Here is a 15,060-nt window from a genome sequence, read left to right as displayed (position 1 = left end):
GATTAGGGCATATGTGTGTAGAACTTTAGTAATATTATCATGTGTATGTGTAGAACTCTATTATTATTATTAATATGCACCCTGCTGTGCTTCCTTGCATGTCATTTACATTAACTGTGTGCACATCTGCTTCGTGCCCTTTAACATGTATATGCATATAGCTTTGTGGTATTCTAATTGAACTGCTTGTCTTCTTGGGCCATCTCCACTCTTCTAATCTGCCCTGTCTCTATTGCCACCACCCACCTCCATATGGCCTGGGCCTCTTCCCATCCCAATATGGCCTCCGCTCCACCTTCCCTTGCCCTCTGTAAGATGGCTGCCATCCCTTGAGCCCTTTGGAAGAGGGCCAACGCCCTCCGCACACGTCATCCGTATACCCCTCCCTGCCCTCTCCAAGATGGCCACTGCCATCTTCGGCTCCGCCCTTCCCTCCCCAAGATGGCGACTCTCGTCCCTCCCGTCCCCTCCCTCTCCACAGACACTCCAGCCGGGTGCTGGCCAGGTTAAGATGGCTGCCAGCCTTCTTCCGCCAGACTCGAAGCCATAGCGCCTGTCCACTTCCGCCCTTCCCGTACTCTACACAAGCCATCTACGTCCGCCGCCCCTCCCATCCCCGGCCCCGATTGGCTCCCGCCGGCCTCCAGCGAGGTCCCGCCCATATGTGATTACGTCACATAGACCCTCCGTCACCCGCACTCTGCCCTCCCATGGCCGACATGCTTGTTTAAAAACAACACGGACAGAGCAGCGGCACATAGGCGCTCCCACACACAGCTCGCTCCGGAGCCGGTAAGACCCTCCCTCCCTTTTTACACTAACCGGTCAGACTGCTCTAGGCAGCAGCATATCTGTTTACAGGGGCGTCGCTAGGGCTAAAGATCCGAGGCACGTGCTACGGATCTCCGCCCACTGTGCCACGAACCTCTGTTAGGTCATGCGGGGCACTTCAGTCCCCGTCTGTCGCTATGCAGCTCTCTGCTCCCCTTGCAGCATTGGCCAGCGCTGCGCTGCTTAGCACCAACCCAGCTGCTCCACCCCTTCTCCCTGCCACCTCCAAGATTGGCCACACTGAAGCTCCGCCTCCCAGCCGTTTTGAACGGAGCGCGGTCTTCCTGAAGTTCCTGGGCCTGATGGGGAGCAGCACTGCAGCAGCAAGTTTCCCTGAGAGGAGCTGATTCAGTGGGCGGCGGCACCTGCACTTCCCAGCCAACACACACTGAAGCCTGAGGAGGATCGTGCAAACTGAAGACTGTCAGGGGAGAAGGACACAGAGCTGAGAGCCAGCCAGGGACACGGGGCATACAGCAGCTAATCAGCACGTCGGGGGAGGTAATATACTCTGTCTCTGGCTGGCTTTCAATCTGGCTTGTTTCCTTTCTAGTGTCTCTCTCCCCTCTGCCCTCCCCCTTCCTTCTGTATGTGTGTTGTGCTGAGAGAGAGTGTGTGTGTGTGTGTGTGTAGTATGGAAACTTTGCATGTGTGCTGTGTGCCATCTGTCCCCGTGTGTGTGTGTGTGTGTGTGTGTGTGTGTGTGTTTCTCTCTCTGTCTGTCTCTGTCTCTCTCTCTCTCTCTCTGTCTCTCTCTCTGTCTGTCTCTCTCTCTCTCTGCTCTCGCTCTCTCTCTGTCTCTCTCTCTGTCTCTCTGCCCCTCTCTGTCTCTGTCTCTCTTCCCCTCTCTCTCTCTGTCTCTCTCTCTGTCTCTCTGCCCCTCTCTCTATGTCTCTCTGCCCCTCTCTCTCTGTCTCTCTGCCCCTCTCTCTCTGCCTCTCTCTCTCTGTCTCTCTGCCTCTCTCTCTGTCTCTCTGCCTCTCTCTCTGTCTCTCTGCCCCTCTCTCTCTGTCTCTCTGCCCCTCTCTCTGCCTCTGTCTCTCTCTCTCTGCCTCTGTCTCTCTCTCTCTGTCTGTCTGTCTCTCTCTGTGTGTGTGTGTGTGTGTGTGTGTGTGTGTGTATAGATAGATAGATAGATAGAGATATTTTGTGTGTGTGTGTGTACATCTCTGTCTCTCTCTGTGCCCTGTCCTCCGCACTGACATCTCCTGCAGCACTTAGTAGAGTAGTCATGCCGCTCATTGTCCTCAGAGGAGCCCCAATATATTATCCCTACCATAGCCATAATCTAATGTCCTTCCATATTATTATGTATTTATATAGCACTGACATTTTCTACAGCACTTTACAGAGCACATAGTCATGTCACTGACTGTCCTCAGGAGAGCTCACAATCTAATCCCTACCACAGTCATAGTCTAATGACCTACCATATTATTATTATGTATTTATATAGCACTGACCTCTTCTGCAGCACATTACAGAGTACATCCTCAGAGGAGCTCACACTCTAATCCTACCATAGTCAGTCTAATGTCCTACCATATTATTATTATGTATTATATAGCACTGACATTCTGCAGCGCATTACAGAGTACATAGTCATGTCACTCACTGTCCTCAGAGGAGCTCACAATCTAATCCTACCATAGTCATAGGCTAATGTCATCCCATATTATAATTATGTATTTATATAACACTGACATCTTCTGCAGCACTGTACAGAGTACATAGTCATGTCACTGACTGTCCTCAGAAGAGCTCACAATCTGATCCTACCATAGAGTAATGTACTACCATATTATTATTATGTATTTATATAACACTGACATCTCCTGCAGCACATTACAGAGTACATAGTCATGTCACTGACTGTCCTCAGAAGAGCTCACAATCTAATCCTGTCATAGTCTAATATCCTACCATATTATTATTATGTATTTATAAAGCACTGAGCCTGTACTGATAGTAAGCTCTTTGAAATGTGGGCTGATCTCTGCTACCGTCAGTATGTACAGCGTATGTACAGTATAAGCTGTTACTCTGTGCCTGTACATATAGTAAACTAGCTGCAGTGTGTGCTGATCTCTGCTACCTACAGTATACGCTGTTACTCTGTGCCTGTACTGAGTGTGGACTCACCAAAGTGTGGGCTGATCCCTGCAACCTTCAGTATGTAAAGTGTAAGCTTTTACTCTGTAAAGTGTAAGCTTTTACTCTGATCACTGCTCCCTCCAGTATGTGTAGTGTATGCTGTTACTCTGTTCCTGTACTGATAGTAAACTAGCTGCAGTGTGTGCTAATCTCTGCTACCTCTAGTATGTACAGTATAAGCTGTTACTCTGTGCCTATAGTGATAGTAAACTAGCTGCAGTGTGTGCTGATCTCTGCTACCTCCAGTATGTACAGTATAAGCTGTTACTCTGTTCCTGTACTTATAGTAAACTAGCTGCAGTGTGAGTCAGTCGCTGCTACCTCCAGTATGTACAGTATAATCTGTTACTCTGTGCCTGTATTGATAGTAAACTAGCTGCAGAGTGTGCTGATCTCTGCCAGCTCCTGTATGTACAGTATAAGCTGTTACTGTGCCTGTATTGATAGTAAACTAGCTGCAGTATGTGCTGATCTTTGCTACCTCCAGTATATACTGTATAAGCTGTTACTCTGTGCCTGTACTGATAGTAAACTAGCTGCAGTGTGTGTGCTGATCCCTGCTACTTTCAGTATGTACAGTATTAGCTGTAAAGCCTGGTACACACATACAATTTTGATTAGCTAATTTTAGCTCTGTTCATCAAATTCATTGTCTGTTGGCTTACTGCACTTACTGCATGGGAGTGGTAAAATTGTGATCGACCAATCAAAATTGTATGTGCGTATACATCTTTGATCTGATCTATGCCTATACTGATTGTAAATTATCTAAATAAAGGACATGGGGCACCAATATTTTGATGGGCAGGCCCGTTATCTGTAGCTTACACCGCTGCTAAGTTCATGTAAATTTGGCTCCACCCATGGCAACGCCCACTCACTGTATGACCACGCCCATTTTTGCCGCTACGCGCGCCGCATACCCCCCTCACAAAAAGGATGCAGTAGATAAGACCGCTCAACCTCTATTACCTAAGGCAAGGTGCTGGAAGCCAATGCGGCAAATCAGGATACAGGAAAGATGAACTCCGCACACCCGCAGGTAAAGTCCAAGGGTTTTTATTGATTCCAACTCACAAAAGCAGTAAAATGGCTGACATGTTTCGGATCATATCCTTACTCATAGCCTAAACATACTGACATCTTGGTGGGTCATATATACTCCCACAGCCCCGCCCCTAAGGGTGTACACTCCTGGGACCAAAGGGACTTAAAGGTGCAGGACTGAAAACCTGCTGGGGTGTATATATGGAAAGAACCACCATTACAATTACAATATTCCTATGTACAAAATAACACAGAGTATAATAGCTAAAATACAAAAATACAAAACTGCAAAGTACAAAAATATTATCAAAGGTTAAAACGATATCAATATATAAAAATTAATATCCCACCTAGCATTTAAACCATTAGGTTCCCTGGTGCCCATCTGTAAAATCCAATATGCCTCCCGTGTTCTCAATTTCTTATATAGGTCACCCCGTCTAGGAGAAGCAGTGACCCTCTCGATCCCCTGAAATACAAAACCACCCATGTCGCCATCATGTTTCTCCCTGTAGTGCCTCGCCACATTGCTAATATTGTCTGTCTTCCAGGAGGCCCCATTAAAATGCTCAGAGATCCTTTGTCTCAAGCAACGTGTAGTGCAGCCCACATATTGTAAGCTGCAGATTGTACATGTGACCACATAGACGACAGATTTTGTGTTACAATTAATGAATTGTCGTATAGGAAAAGTTTTTTGGTTAGCAACCGAGGAGACACCACGCGAGGAACGATGGTGGATGCAATAATTACAGGAGGAAACTCCACATCTATGCGACCCCACAAAGGACAACCATGTAGAACGCTGGGGTGCAATGGTGGACCGGAACAAACTGGGAGAGAGAGTAGATGACAGGGATGGAGCCCTTTTATAGGCAAACCTACATCCCGACTCAAGTACTTGTTGTAACTTGTCATCTGCATACAACACAGGGATATATTTCTTAACTATCCCTATAACCTGATTATATTGTTGGCTATAGGTGGTTATAAAGTTTAAAGGGACAGCATTGGAGTTCTGTGTCAATGCAGTATCCGGGGTGTTTTTTAGGAGCTTATCCCTGTCCCTGGAAACGGCAATTCTCTGGGCCCTATCCAAATCAGAGTCGGAGTAACCCCTGGACCTAAAGCGTGATCTGAGGACAGAAAATTCCTGTAAAGTAGATTCATCCGTGGAACAGTTCCTCCTAGCCCTAATATACTCCCCAACGGGAACCCCTCTAAGAGTGTGTCTCGGGTGGCAGGAGGTAGCTTGCAATAAAGAGTTCCCAGCGCAAGGCTTCCTATAGGTCCTAGTCTCAATCCTACCGAATTCCCCAGAGCCAAGAAGGGTGATATCGAGAAAATCTATTTGTGTGTCATTAGACGTGCATGTGAAAGAAAGATTGAAGTTGTTGGAATTGAGATATAACAGAAACTGTCGCAGACTTTCCTCAGTACCTTGCCATATTAGGAGAAGGTCGTCAATGAAACGACCATACCAGATAATAGAGTTCAAGAAGGGGTTCGACTCTCCAAAAATGCGGAGCTCCTCCCACCACCCCATATAGAGGTTCGCGAGAGAGGGCGAAAACTTCGCCCCCATAGAAGCTCCGCACTTCTGGAGGTAGAACCCCCCATCAAAAGAAAAATAATTATGTGAAAGGAGGAACTCCGTTACTACCAAAATATAAGCCTGGAGTGGGGCTGGAAAGGAACTAAATCTGGACAGATGGAACTCAAGGGCCACTCCTGCTAAATCATGTGGAATAGAGGAGTACAACGCCCTTACATCAAGGGTCACCCATCTATAATGTGATCTCCATTGCACATCCTCAAGACTAGCTAGGACATGCTTCGTGTCTTTAATGAGGCCGGGTAATCTCAAGACCAAAGGCTGTAAATGGGAATCAAGCCATTCGCCCTTAAGCAATATGTGGCGGAGGGGATTATACCACGGGGTCTTAGGATAAAAAAAATCCCTACCAATGTATATTGTGATAGATTTCTGATAGAATGGAATGAGATTTTATCCGACTGTTCATTAAGATTGATGAAACTTATAGTAGTGTATGAGGAGCGTAGACTTGTCGACCTCAATCTTGAAATTTCGCGTACGCGGACCGAGATCGACAAGTTCTACGATACAGATTTGTACGATGATTTGAATAATAAATTAAAAGAGAATGTGGCTAAATTGGAAGCCACTATTATGAATCTGAAAAGGTCTAAATATTTGAGAGATGTGGGAGACTACCAAGATGGCCTTGTCTATGAATGGGGTAGGTGGAATTCTTCAGGGAGTGGACGTCCAATTGGACCTCGCAACCCTAAGCCTATCCTGAAACCTTCCCCCAGAACCCCTACCAAGCGTGTTAGTTTTAGTTCCCCGGATAATTCAGATGACCAGTCAGACTTGCCTGATGTGTCGGGACATACAGGTTCCAGTCAGGACGAGCTTTCTAGGTCACACCCAAACCTATCCCCTTTGGACCAGAACTCCCTTCCCAGACAGTCCAAGAAGTCCAAACGGAGGTGGCACAGGTTTCAGCAGACCCCAGGGGGAGGACAGGGAGGAAGACGCGGAGAGGGGGGCGGAAACATAGGAAAAAGATGGTGATTCAGCCTATGAATGTTATCAACATCTCTGATGCTACTTTATCACAGGAGGAGATTTCACTTCTTTCCAGGGGCCTCAATTTTGTCCCCGCCTGTAAATTTAATCTTTTTGACACTCTTAAGGATGTCAATGGATTTATTAGATCACTTTTACTCAAAAAACATTTTCTCACACAAACCACTTCCAATGTGTTGTCTCATCGCACTCCTGTTCCATTACCCCCTATATCTTTGTTCCAAGACACATGCACTTTTGCCGCGGCACAACAGTTAGCATCGGAGAATGTTGGTCTCATTAATATTGAAGATGTAACTCTACCAGTCCCCCTGAACCGTGACTACTACCCAGTTTACTGCAGATCCTCACCAGTAGAAATTTTCCAGGACCTGGTAGAAAAAGATCTGAAACTTTTAGCAGAAACTAGTAGAATTAGACACAACCTAACCCCCCTGGAACGACAAGCATTAGAGAATCTTAAGTCAAGATCTGACATCGTTATTAGAAATGCTGATAAGGGGGGGGGGGGGGGGCGGTTGTCGTGCTCAATACTATTGATTATAAGAATGAAGCTCTGCACCAGCTCCAGGACCTAAATACTTACATACATCTTCCTGGGGACCCCACTTTGGATTACAAGCTAGAATTTGATCAGCTGATTTCTATAGGGGAATCCATGGGGTTACTAAAAAAGAATATGGCTGAGTTCCTTAGGGTTCGGAGTCCTGTCATCCCCATCTTCCATCATCTCCCCAAGGTGCACAAGCCCGTCACCCCACCGGAGCGTAGGCCCATTGTTTCTGGGATTGGGTCCCTTGGGGAGAGATTAGGGGAATGGCTTGATTCCCATTTACAGCCTTTGGTCTTGAGATTACCCGGCCTCATTAAAGACACGAAGCATGTCCTAGCTAGTCTTGAGGATGTGCAATGGAGATCACATTATAGATGGGTGACCCTTGATGTAAGGGCGTTGTACTCCTCTATTCCACATGATTTAGCAGGAGTGGCCCTTGAGTTCCATCTGTCCAGATATAGTTCCTTTCCAGCCCCACTCCAGGCTTATATTTTGGTAGTAACGGAGTTCCTCCTTTCACATAATTATTTTTCTTTTGATGGGGGGTTCTACCTCCAGAAGTGCGGAGCTTCTATGGGGGCGAAGTTTTCGCCCTCTCTCGCGAACCTCTATATGGGGTGGTGGGAGGAGCTCCGCATTTTTGGAGAGTCGAACCCCTTCTTGAACTCTATTATCTGGTATGGTCGTTTCATTGACGACCTTCTCCTAATATGGCAAGGTACTGAGGAAAGTCTGCGACAGTTTCTGTTATATCTCAATTCCAACAACTTCAATCTTTCTTTTACATGCACGTCTAATGACACACAAATAGATTTTCTCGATATCACCCTTCTTGGCTCTGGGGAATTCGGTAGGATTGAGACTAGGACCTATAGGAAGCCTTGCGCTGGGAACTCTTTATTGCAAGCCACCTCCTGCCACCCGAGACACACTCTTAGAGGGGTTCCCGTTGGGGAGTATATTAGGGCTAGGAGGAACTGTTCCACGGATGAATCTACTTTACAGGAATTTTCTGTCCTCAGATCACGCTTTAGGTCCAGGGGTTACTCCGACTCTGATTTGGATAGGGCCCAGAGAATTGCCGTTTCCAGGGACAGGGATAAGCTCCTAAAAAACACCCCGGATACTGCATTGACACAGAACTCCAATGCTGTCCCTTTAAACTTTATAACCACCTATAGCCAACAATATAATCAGGTTATAGGGATAGTTAAGAAATATATCCCTGTGTTGTATGCAGATGACAAGTTACAACAAGTACTTGAGTCGGGATGTAGGTTTGCCTATAAAAGGGCTCCATCCCTGTCATCTACTCTCTCTCCCAGTTTGTTCCGGTCCACCATTGCACCCCAGCGTTCTACATGGTTGTCCTTTGTGGGGTCGCATAGATGTGGAGTTTCCTCCTGTAATTATTGCATCCACCATCGTTCCTCGCGTGGTGTCTCCTCGGTTGCTAACCAAAAAACTTTTCCTATACGACAATTCATTAATTGTAACACAAAATCTGTCGTCTATGTGGTCACATGTACAATCTGCAGCTTACAATATGTGGGCTGCACTACACGTTGCTTGAGACAAAGGATCTCTGAGCATTTTAATGGGGCCTCCTGGAAGACAGACAATATTAGCAATGTGGCGAGGCACTACAGGGAGAAACATGATGGCGACATGGGTGGTTTTGTATTTCAGGGGATCGAGAGGGTCACTGCTTCTCCTAGACGGGGTGACCTATATAAGAAATTGAGAACACGGGAGGCATATTGGATTTTACAGATGGGCACCAGGGAACCTAATGGTTTAAATGCTAGGTGGGATATTAATTTTATATATTGATATCGTTTTAACCTTTGATAATATTTTTGTACTTTGCAGTTTTGTATTTTTGTATTTTAGCTATTATACTCTGTGTTATTTTGTACATAGGAATATTGTAATTGTAATGGTGGTTCTTTCCATATATACACCCCAGCAGGTTTTCAGTCCTGCACCTTTAAGTCCCTTTGGTCCCAGGAGTGTACACCCTTAGGGGCGGGGCTGTGGGAGTATATATGACCCACCAAGATGTCAGTATGTTTAGGCTATGAGTAAGGATATGATCCGAAACATGTCAGCCATTTTACTGCTTTTGTGAGTTGGAATCAATAAAAACCCTTGGACTTTACCTGCGGGTGTGCGGAGTTCATCTTTCCTATACCCCCCTCACCTTGTGCCCACAGGTGCCACCAATCTCCAAGGACCCTAGGAACGCCCCTGTCTGTTTATAGCCTCATACCACCACGTTCTTATTTTAGGACCTAGAGCTCAACCATATAGAGACCTGGGCACTACTATCCACTGTACTCCCCTACTAACCAATTCTCAATATGTATATTCACTCTGGTCCATCTTATTACAGGATTCCTATCTAAGCATGGTATTTATATGTATACATTGTATAATAGGGATCATATATTTATGTACTTGTAGAGTTGCTCAAACCATTTTTTGCTCAAACCATTTTTTGTATTGTTTATGTATATAATTCTTTAGTGTTTTTATATCCTCATGTGGGTACTCCTTGTTTGGCTTTTAAACGTATTTTTTTGTGTTTCATGCAGATTTGACATGATGTCTATCATAACCAATAGTGTATCATATGGATATGAGTAGTAACATAGATAGAATTGCACATAGATATGCAAATGTATTGGATGTTCTTTGTTCGCTTGTTTTTAATTTTATTCGATAGAATTTTAATTTTTATTTGATAGAAATTGAATGTTCTGAGCGCCACTTTTTGTTTTTTTTTATTTTTAAGGCACTCATTTGACCTGAGGAAGCGGCTTCAAGCCGAGAAACGCGTTGTCACAGTGCTGTTCGCATATAATAAATGAAAAGATAATTCTATTTTATTACGAGTCAATGGTTTCAATTATTAAGAGCACGTGTCATTTGATACAAGCTCTGATAAGTACATAGGAGCCATCAGGTATGTATAATATCATATGTCCAGATACGGGATACCAAAGATTCCCACTTTTCCTAGAACCGATATGAGCCACAGAGGAACAAAGATGTCGGCCATCCCAAATAGAACTTCCAAAGACATTCATAAGGGGAACTACGAAGAAGAAAAAAAGGGAGACAAAGCATTAGATACTCGAATAGACAATTCTCCTATTGTGGTCTATATTCAATATTGAGACCGGCTGGAATCAGAGTTTGTAAAAATCTGATCCAGCGGGCCTCTTTGTGTAACAAGATAAGTTCCCTATCACCACCCCTTCTCGGGGGAGGGACAATATCTAACACACAAAATCTCAGCTGATGAGCTGAGTGACCTGCCATGATAAAATGTTGGGCAACCGGGGAGTCTACCTGGGATGGATCTAATCCACGCCTCAGGGCCACATTGATTTTAGACCTATGCTCAATAATGCATTCCTTAACGGCTCTAGTGGTTTCACCTACATACATTTTGCCCCAAGGACACTTGATGCCATAGACTACATATTCAGTATCACATGTAGCATAGTGAAGAAATTTAACTGGAAACCCCCTCATGGGGTGGTCAATACTTTTCCCCTTTAAAACTAGTTGGCAACATGAACAATGTAAACAGGGAAACGTGCCTCTGCGTGCCGGAGCCAGATATCTCTGGACTACAGTTTTACAAGGGCCTATATCCGCCCTGATCAAGTGATCTCGTATCGACTGTGCCCTTTAAAAAGCAACCATAGGCACCTGCTTGAATGCAGGTATCTCTGAGCTAATGGAGCGCAGGATTATACACCTCAATTTCTTAGGTGTATAAGGTTCTTGGATTGAACCTGGTGTATACGCCATAAACTTTGTCTGGTGGTGGGTCCTTTGTAATTCCTTGCGACCATCCTTAATGGTCCTCTGAGGAAGTGTATTTTGCGATTTCTAATGTATTGTTGTTTGCTTTTCTTATAGAGCTGGGTATCTTGGCCTGATGAAGGGCATATTTATTGTTATAAAAGCCCGAAACGAACGTGTGTCGTTGCCTTGAATAATACAAATACCCATAAAGCTACAATCATTTTCCAAGTCAAATTAGATATCGTTCCTATTTTTGGCTCTATGAGGACCCACTGTTTGATATTCAAGAACTGTATTTTTATACATTTTCTATTTTTGGATATACCTGTTTTGTATATGTGTCAATAAAGCTTTTTTATAAGGAATTTCCGGTGATCTTGAGATTGCATTAACTATATGAGTCCTTCTCTAAAGCAATACATTAGTCATGGTGGGTAAGGTGGACTGCCCTTAAAAAGGACTGTGTTTTGATCCTTTACGATATAAAGGACCTTACCCAATAATATCTTTTCAACTCACCAAATACAAGGCAGAGATTAGTGCCACAAACATACTAGATTCTCATTATCTCCGTGTTACCCGAGTCCAAAAAGCCCTAGACTCCGGCCCCCTGTTCTTTATCGTCTGCTTCTACTGTATGTCGTGTGACGTGATGTGCAGTAGAAGCAGACGGTAGGTAGTGAGTGACTGCAGTGGGGGATGGTTGGATGGTTGTGACTCGAACAAAGACAGCTAGCCTCTGCCGATAGGGGAGCAGGGGAGGGGGGGCTTGGAGTGGAAGGGAGGATATAAAACTGTCCCCCTTCCCCACATTCCGCTTATGTTTTTTTGAAAATTACTGCAGATGTACTTCCATGCATCCCAGAATCTTATTTGCTTCAGCTAATGCTGCTTGTCATTGAATACAGCTGCTTAAAGTATTACCAACCAGTATTGCCTAGTGCTTCTCCAAGTCTGATGTTTTCAGCTGTATCCCATTAAGTTTATATTTGCCATTTGCCTGCCAATGTAGCCATGCTGTCAAGTTATTTCTGTAACATGTCAGAATCCTGTGTTAAAAATCCTACCTAATTTTGTATCAGTTGTAAAGATGGCAGCATTACATTTTATTTATAAACACTGTACAGGTAGTCCCCGACTTACGAATGTCCGACTTACGAACTACCTGACGATACGAACGACATTCAAAGAAAAAATGGCTTTTAAACTTCTATAACCAGGTATAAGTCGGAGGGCAATTGTGAGACAGAGGGGGACACTGGAGGTACAGAGAAGGTACAGGGGACAGAGATGGTACAGTGTTCCAACTTAAGAACAGATTCAGGTTAAGAACGAACCTACAGTCCCTAGCTCATTCATTAACCGGGGACTACCTGTACATACAATAGAATCTCTGTTATCTGGCATCCATTATCCACACAGATTGGTGTACTTGTCTCCTGAGTATAAACAAATACAGCATCTTCTGATGGAAACCCCACATGTAATAGCTCCAAAGGCCTCCAGAATAGCGGTAATACCATGCATGCTTTGGTGCTTACTAGACTGTCTGGGTCTACTGGCTGGAAAAGATGTGAGTTTAAAGCAGTATCTATGCGGACATGACTTATCTAAGATCCAGTTGTATGGTCCTGCTGTTTGCTCTGCTTTTCAAACAGTTGTGCCTGTTTTTCTCAGGCTTTATCCGGATGCACATACTTTGAATTTGTAATCTCACCAATAAACCAATGCAGCATGGTGCACGTGTGGTACAGCCACTACTCTGGAGGAATTTGGGAGACCTTTATGAAGATCACATTTCTGGATCTGGCCAGCCAATATGTGATATGGCCAATATGCAAACCTACTTTATCACACTTTGGCCAACCAAAATGCCCAGCCAGTACAACATAATGCAACACCAGAAGATAGAGCTGCAGATCCATTGGCCTGTACATTACACTCCAAGAGCCGGACGTCGGAAGCAAACAGGAATGAAGGTCTGGAGGTGCAGAACAGGAGAAGGAGGGTGTGGACGGTGCTATAAATCAGTTTAGTTGAGGGGGCAGAGTAATGCTGCTGAACTCTTTAGGGACATTTTCATTGGAATTTGGCCAGCCTGATTCAGTCATTTTGTGTTTTGGCTGGCCAATAAAGGAAGAATTCTTTGTTTACTGGCTGCATAAAGGAAGAAATCTACATGTACTGGCCACATCAGTCAGACACTTTGCAAATTCGCCGGCAGATCCCGAAGTGGCAAAGTATAAATACATATTTGGGTACATATTTACTTTCACAGCGTGTACAGAACAACCACTTCTGTATGAGAACTAATATCCATTTTTTTTTTTTTTTTTTTTTTTTTTTTTTACAGTTTAGAGCATTTAGAGAATAATGACGAGACTGCAAAAGAATTAATAGTGAGTATTTTGGTTATATGGCTATTCCACTTGCCTCACGTACTTTTCTGTGTTTCTGGTATTACAGAACTGTATTACAGTCTCTGATTAAACATTTGTTCGACAGGATTCCATTCGAGTCATAATTGCCAGCCACAATAATTTACATCCATTTTCTACCAGGCATTTCATCATTTTCCCTTGTATCCTTTTAATCATTATTTATATTTGAACTTATATTGTGCCTAAATATTGTGCAGAACTTTACACGGTGTGTGGAACTCTGTGCATCAGTGGTGGTTCCAAAGGAGTTAAAACAAACCTCAGTGAAAATAAATAGAATTGCTAAACACATATTTATTGTTCGAATCCTAAATAGGACTTTCCAGGAATCTCATTGATCTATATTGTATTTAAAGGATACAATGTATGTTTAATGCTTTGACTGTCTTGACTCAGGTATATCAGGGTAGTTTTTTTAATGTTAGTCATCTCCCATACAGACAAACCTTGAACTACAGTATTTAACTTGTTTTATGTTCCCTGCACACAGGAGTTTTATAACCTCTAATTAGTTACCATTTGCAGTGACATTACAGTTTGACTGCAGTTCCACTGTCTTTTAGAGGCCGGGGCCCATATGCAATTAACTTTTTCTCCTGAGTTTTCTTCTAGGAGATAATTTTTCATCTTGTATTTAAAATAACTTTTCAGCATTTCGGAATTGAAAAAGTACCAAAAATTAGTTGAAAAACTACTATCAAAATTATAGAAAAACTGAGATAAGGGAGCTCAGAACTAATGACATATGTTAACGTTTCTTGACATATACACCAAGACATATGAACCATATGTCTTGGTGTACAGTATATGTCAATAAAGGTTAACATATGTTCCTAGTAGTTTGGGTCACCCTGAGCTGCTTGGTTACTCCATTAGCTCTGTGCTCCCTTATCTCAGTTGTTCTATATTGATATGTATTTAAGGTGAGACAAGCATAATTATTAGAGGTTGATATCCCATATACATTTAATCTGTTTCAGCATACTATCAAAATTATTTTGAGTATTTTCTTCCTTGCCAGTGATTAAAAAGGCATTTTATTTATGAGTTATGAAAATATAACCTAGGAGAAAACTTAGGTAATAAGAATGAATTGCATATGGGCCATGGATTTTACCCCTTCCCTATAGTAAGAATAAAAGAAATACAGCCTAGTTCTGAGTCAGATCGGAACTGTAAAGACACAGGTATCTACATCACATTGCATGTCATACCAGAGACCGTTTAGGTTGTTTATACACTATATTATCTGAATGTTGAATCTCTGTACAGTCTTATCAATATGTATTTTATATGAGGACCAACAACCTGGATGGAATTTGGATAGACCCTTATATAACACAAATCTGGTAATTTTGGATAACGATTTTACAGTTAGATTGTACAGTATATAGGCAGCCAGCCATATCATCTCTGTAACAAACTCATACTGTGTGTGTTTATGCTCATCCAGAATATTGTACACCCAGAAGCTAATATGGGCAGATTGCATTTCATCTACCAGTGCATTACTGTTTTTAGGATGAAAGTTAACCACATGGTGAGAGAGACTACCGTATTTATTTATTTAAAGTATTTATATAGCGCTGACTTAT

At 43.3% G+C, this 15,060-nt stretch overlaps 1 protein-coding gene across 2 annotated transcripts in view; it reads left to right on the top strand.

Moving 5' to 3' along the window:
- Positions 1-15,060, top strand: part of MAJIN (membrane anchored junction protein) — a 73,427-nt gene that overhangs the window by 22,293 nt on the left and 36,074 nt on the right. For both annotated transcript variants that reach the window (XR_011024922.1, XM_068261525.1), the window contains exons 3-4: positions 13,378-13,423; positions 13,530-13,605. Coding sequence is in view for 1 of the 2 variants with exons in the window: in XM_068261525.1 (XP_068117626.1) it covers positions 13,378-13,423; positions 13,530-13,605 (122 nt within the window). In the remaining variant the exon portion in view is untranslated. The remainder of the gene's footprint in view (positions 1-13,377; positions 13,424-13,529; positions 13,606-15,060) is intronic.

This window comes from Hyperolius riggenbachi, chromosome 11, assembly GCF_040937935.1.
Source record: "Hyperolius riggenbachi isolate aHypRig1 chromosome 11, aHypRig1.pri, whole genome shotgun sequence".
NCBI lineage: Eukaryota > Metazoa > Chordata > Amphibia > Anura > Hyperoliidae > Hyperolius > Hyperolius riggenbachi.
Note: the sequence above shows the minus strand (reverse complement) of the source record. Positions and strands in the feature narration are given on the sequence as shown.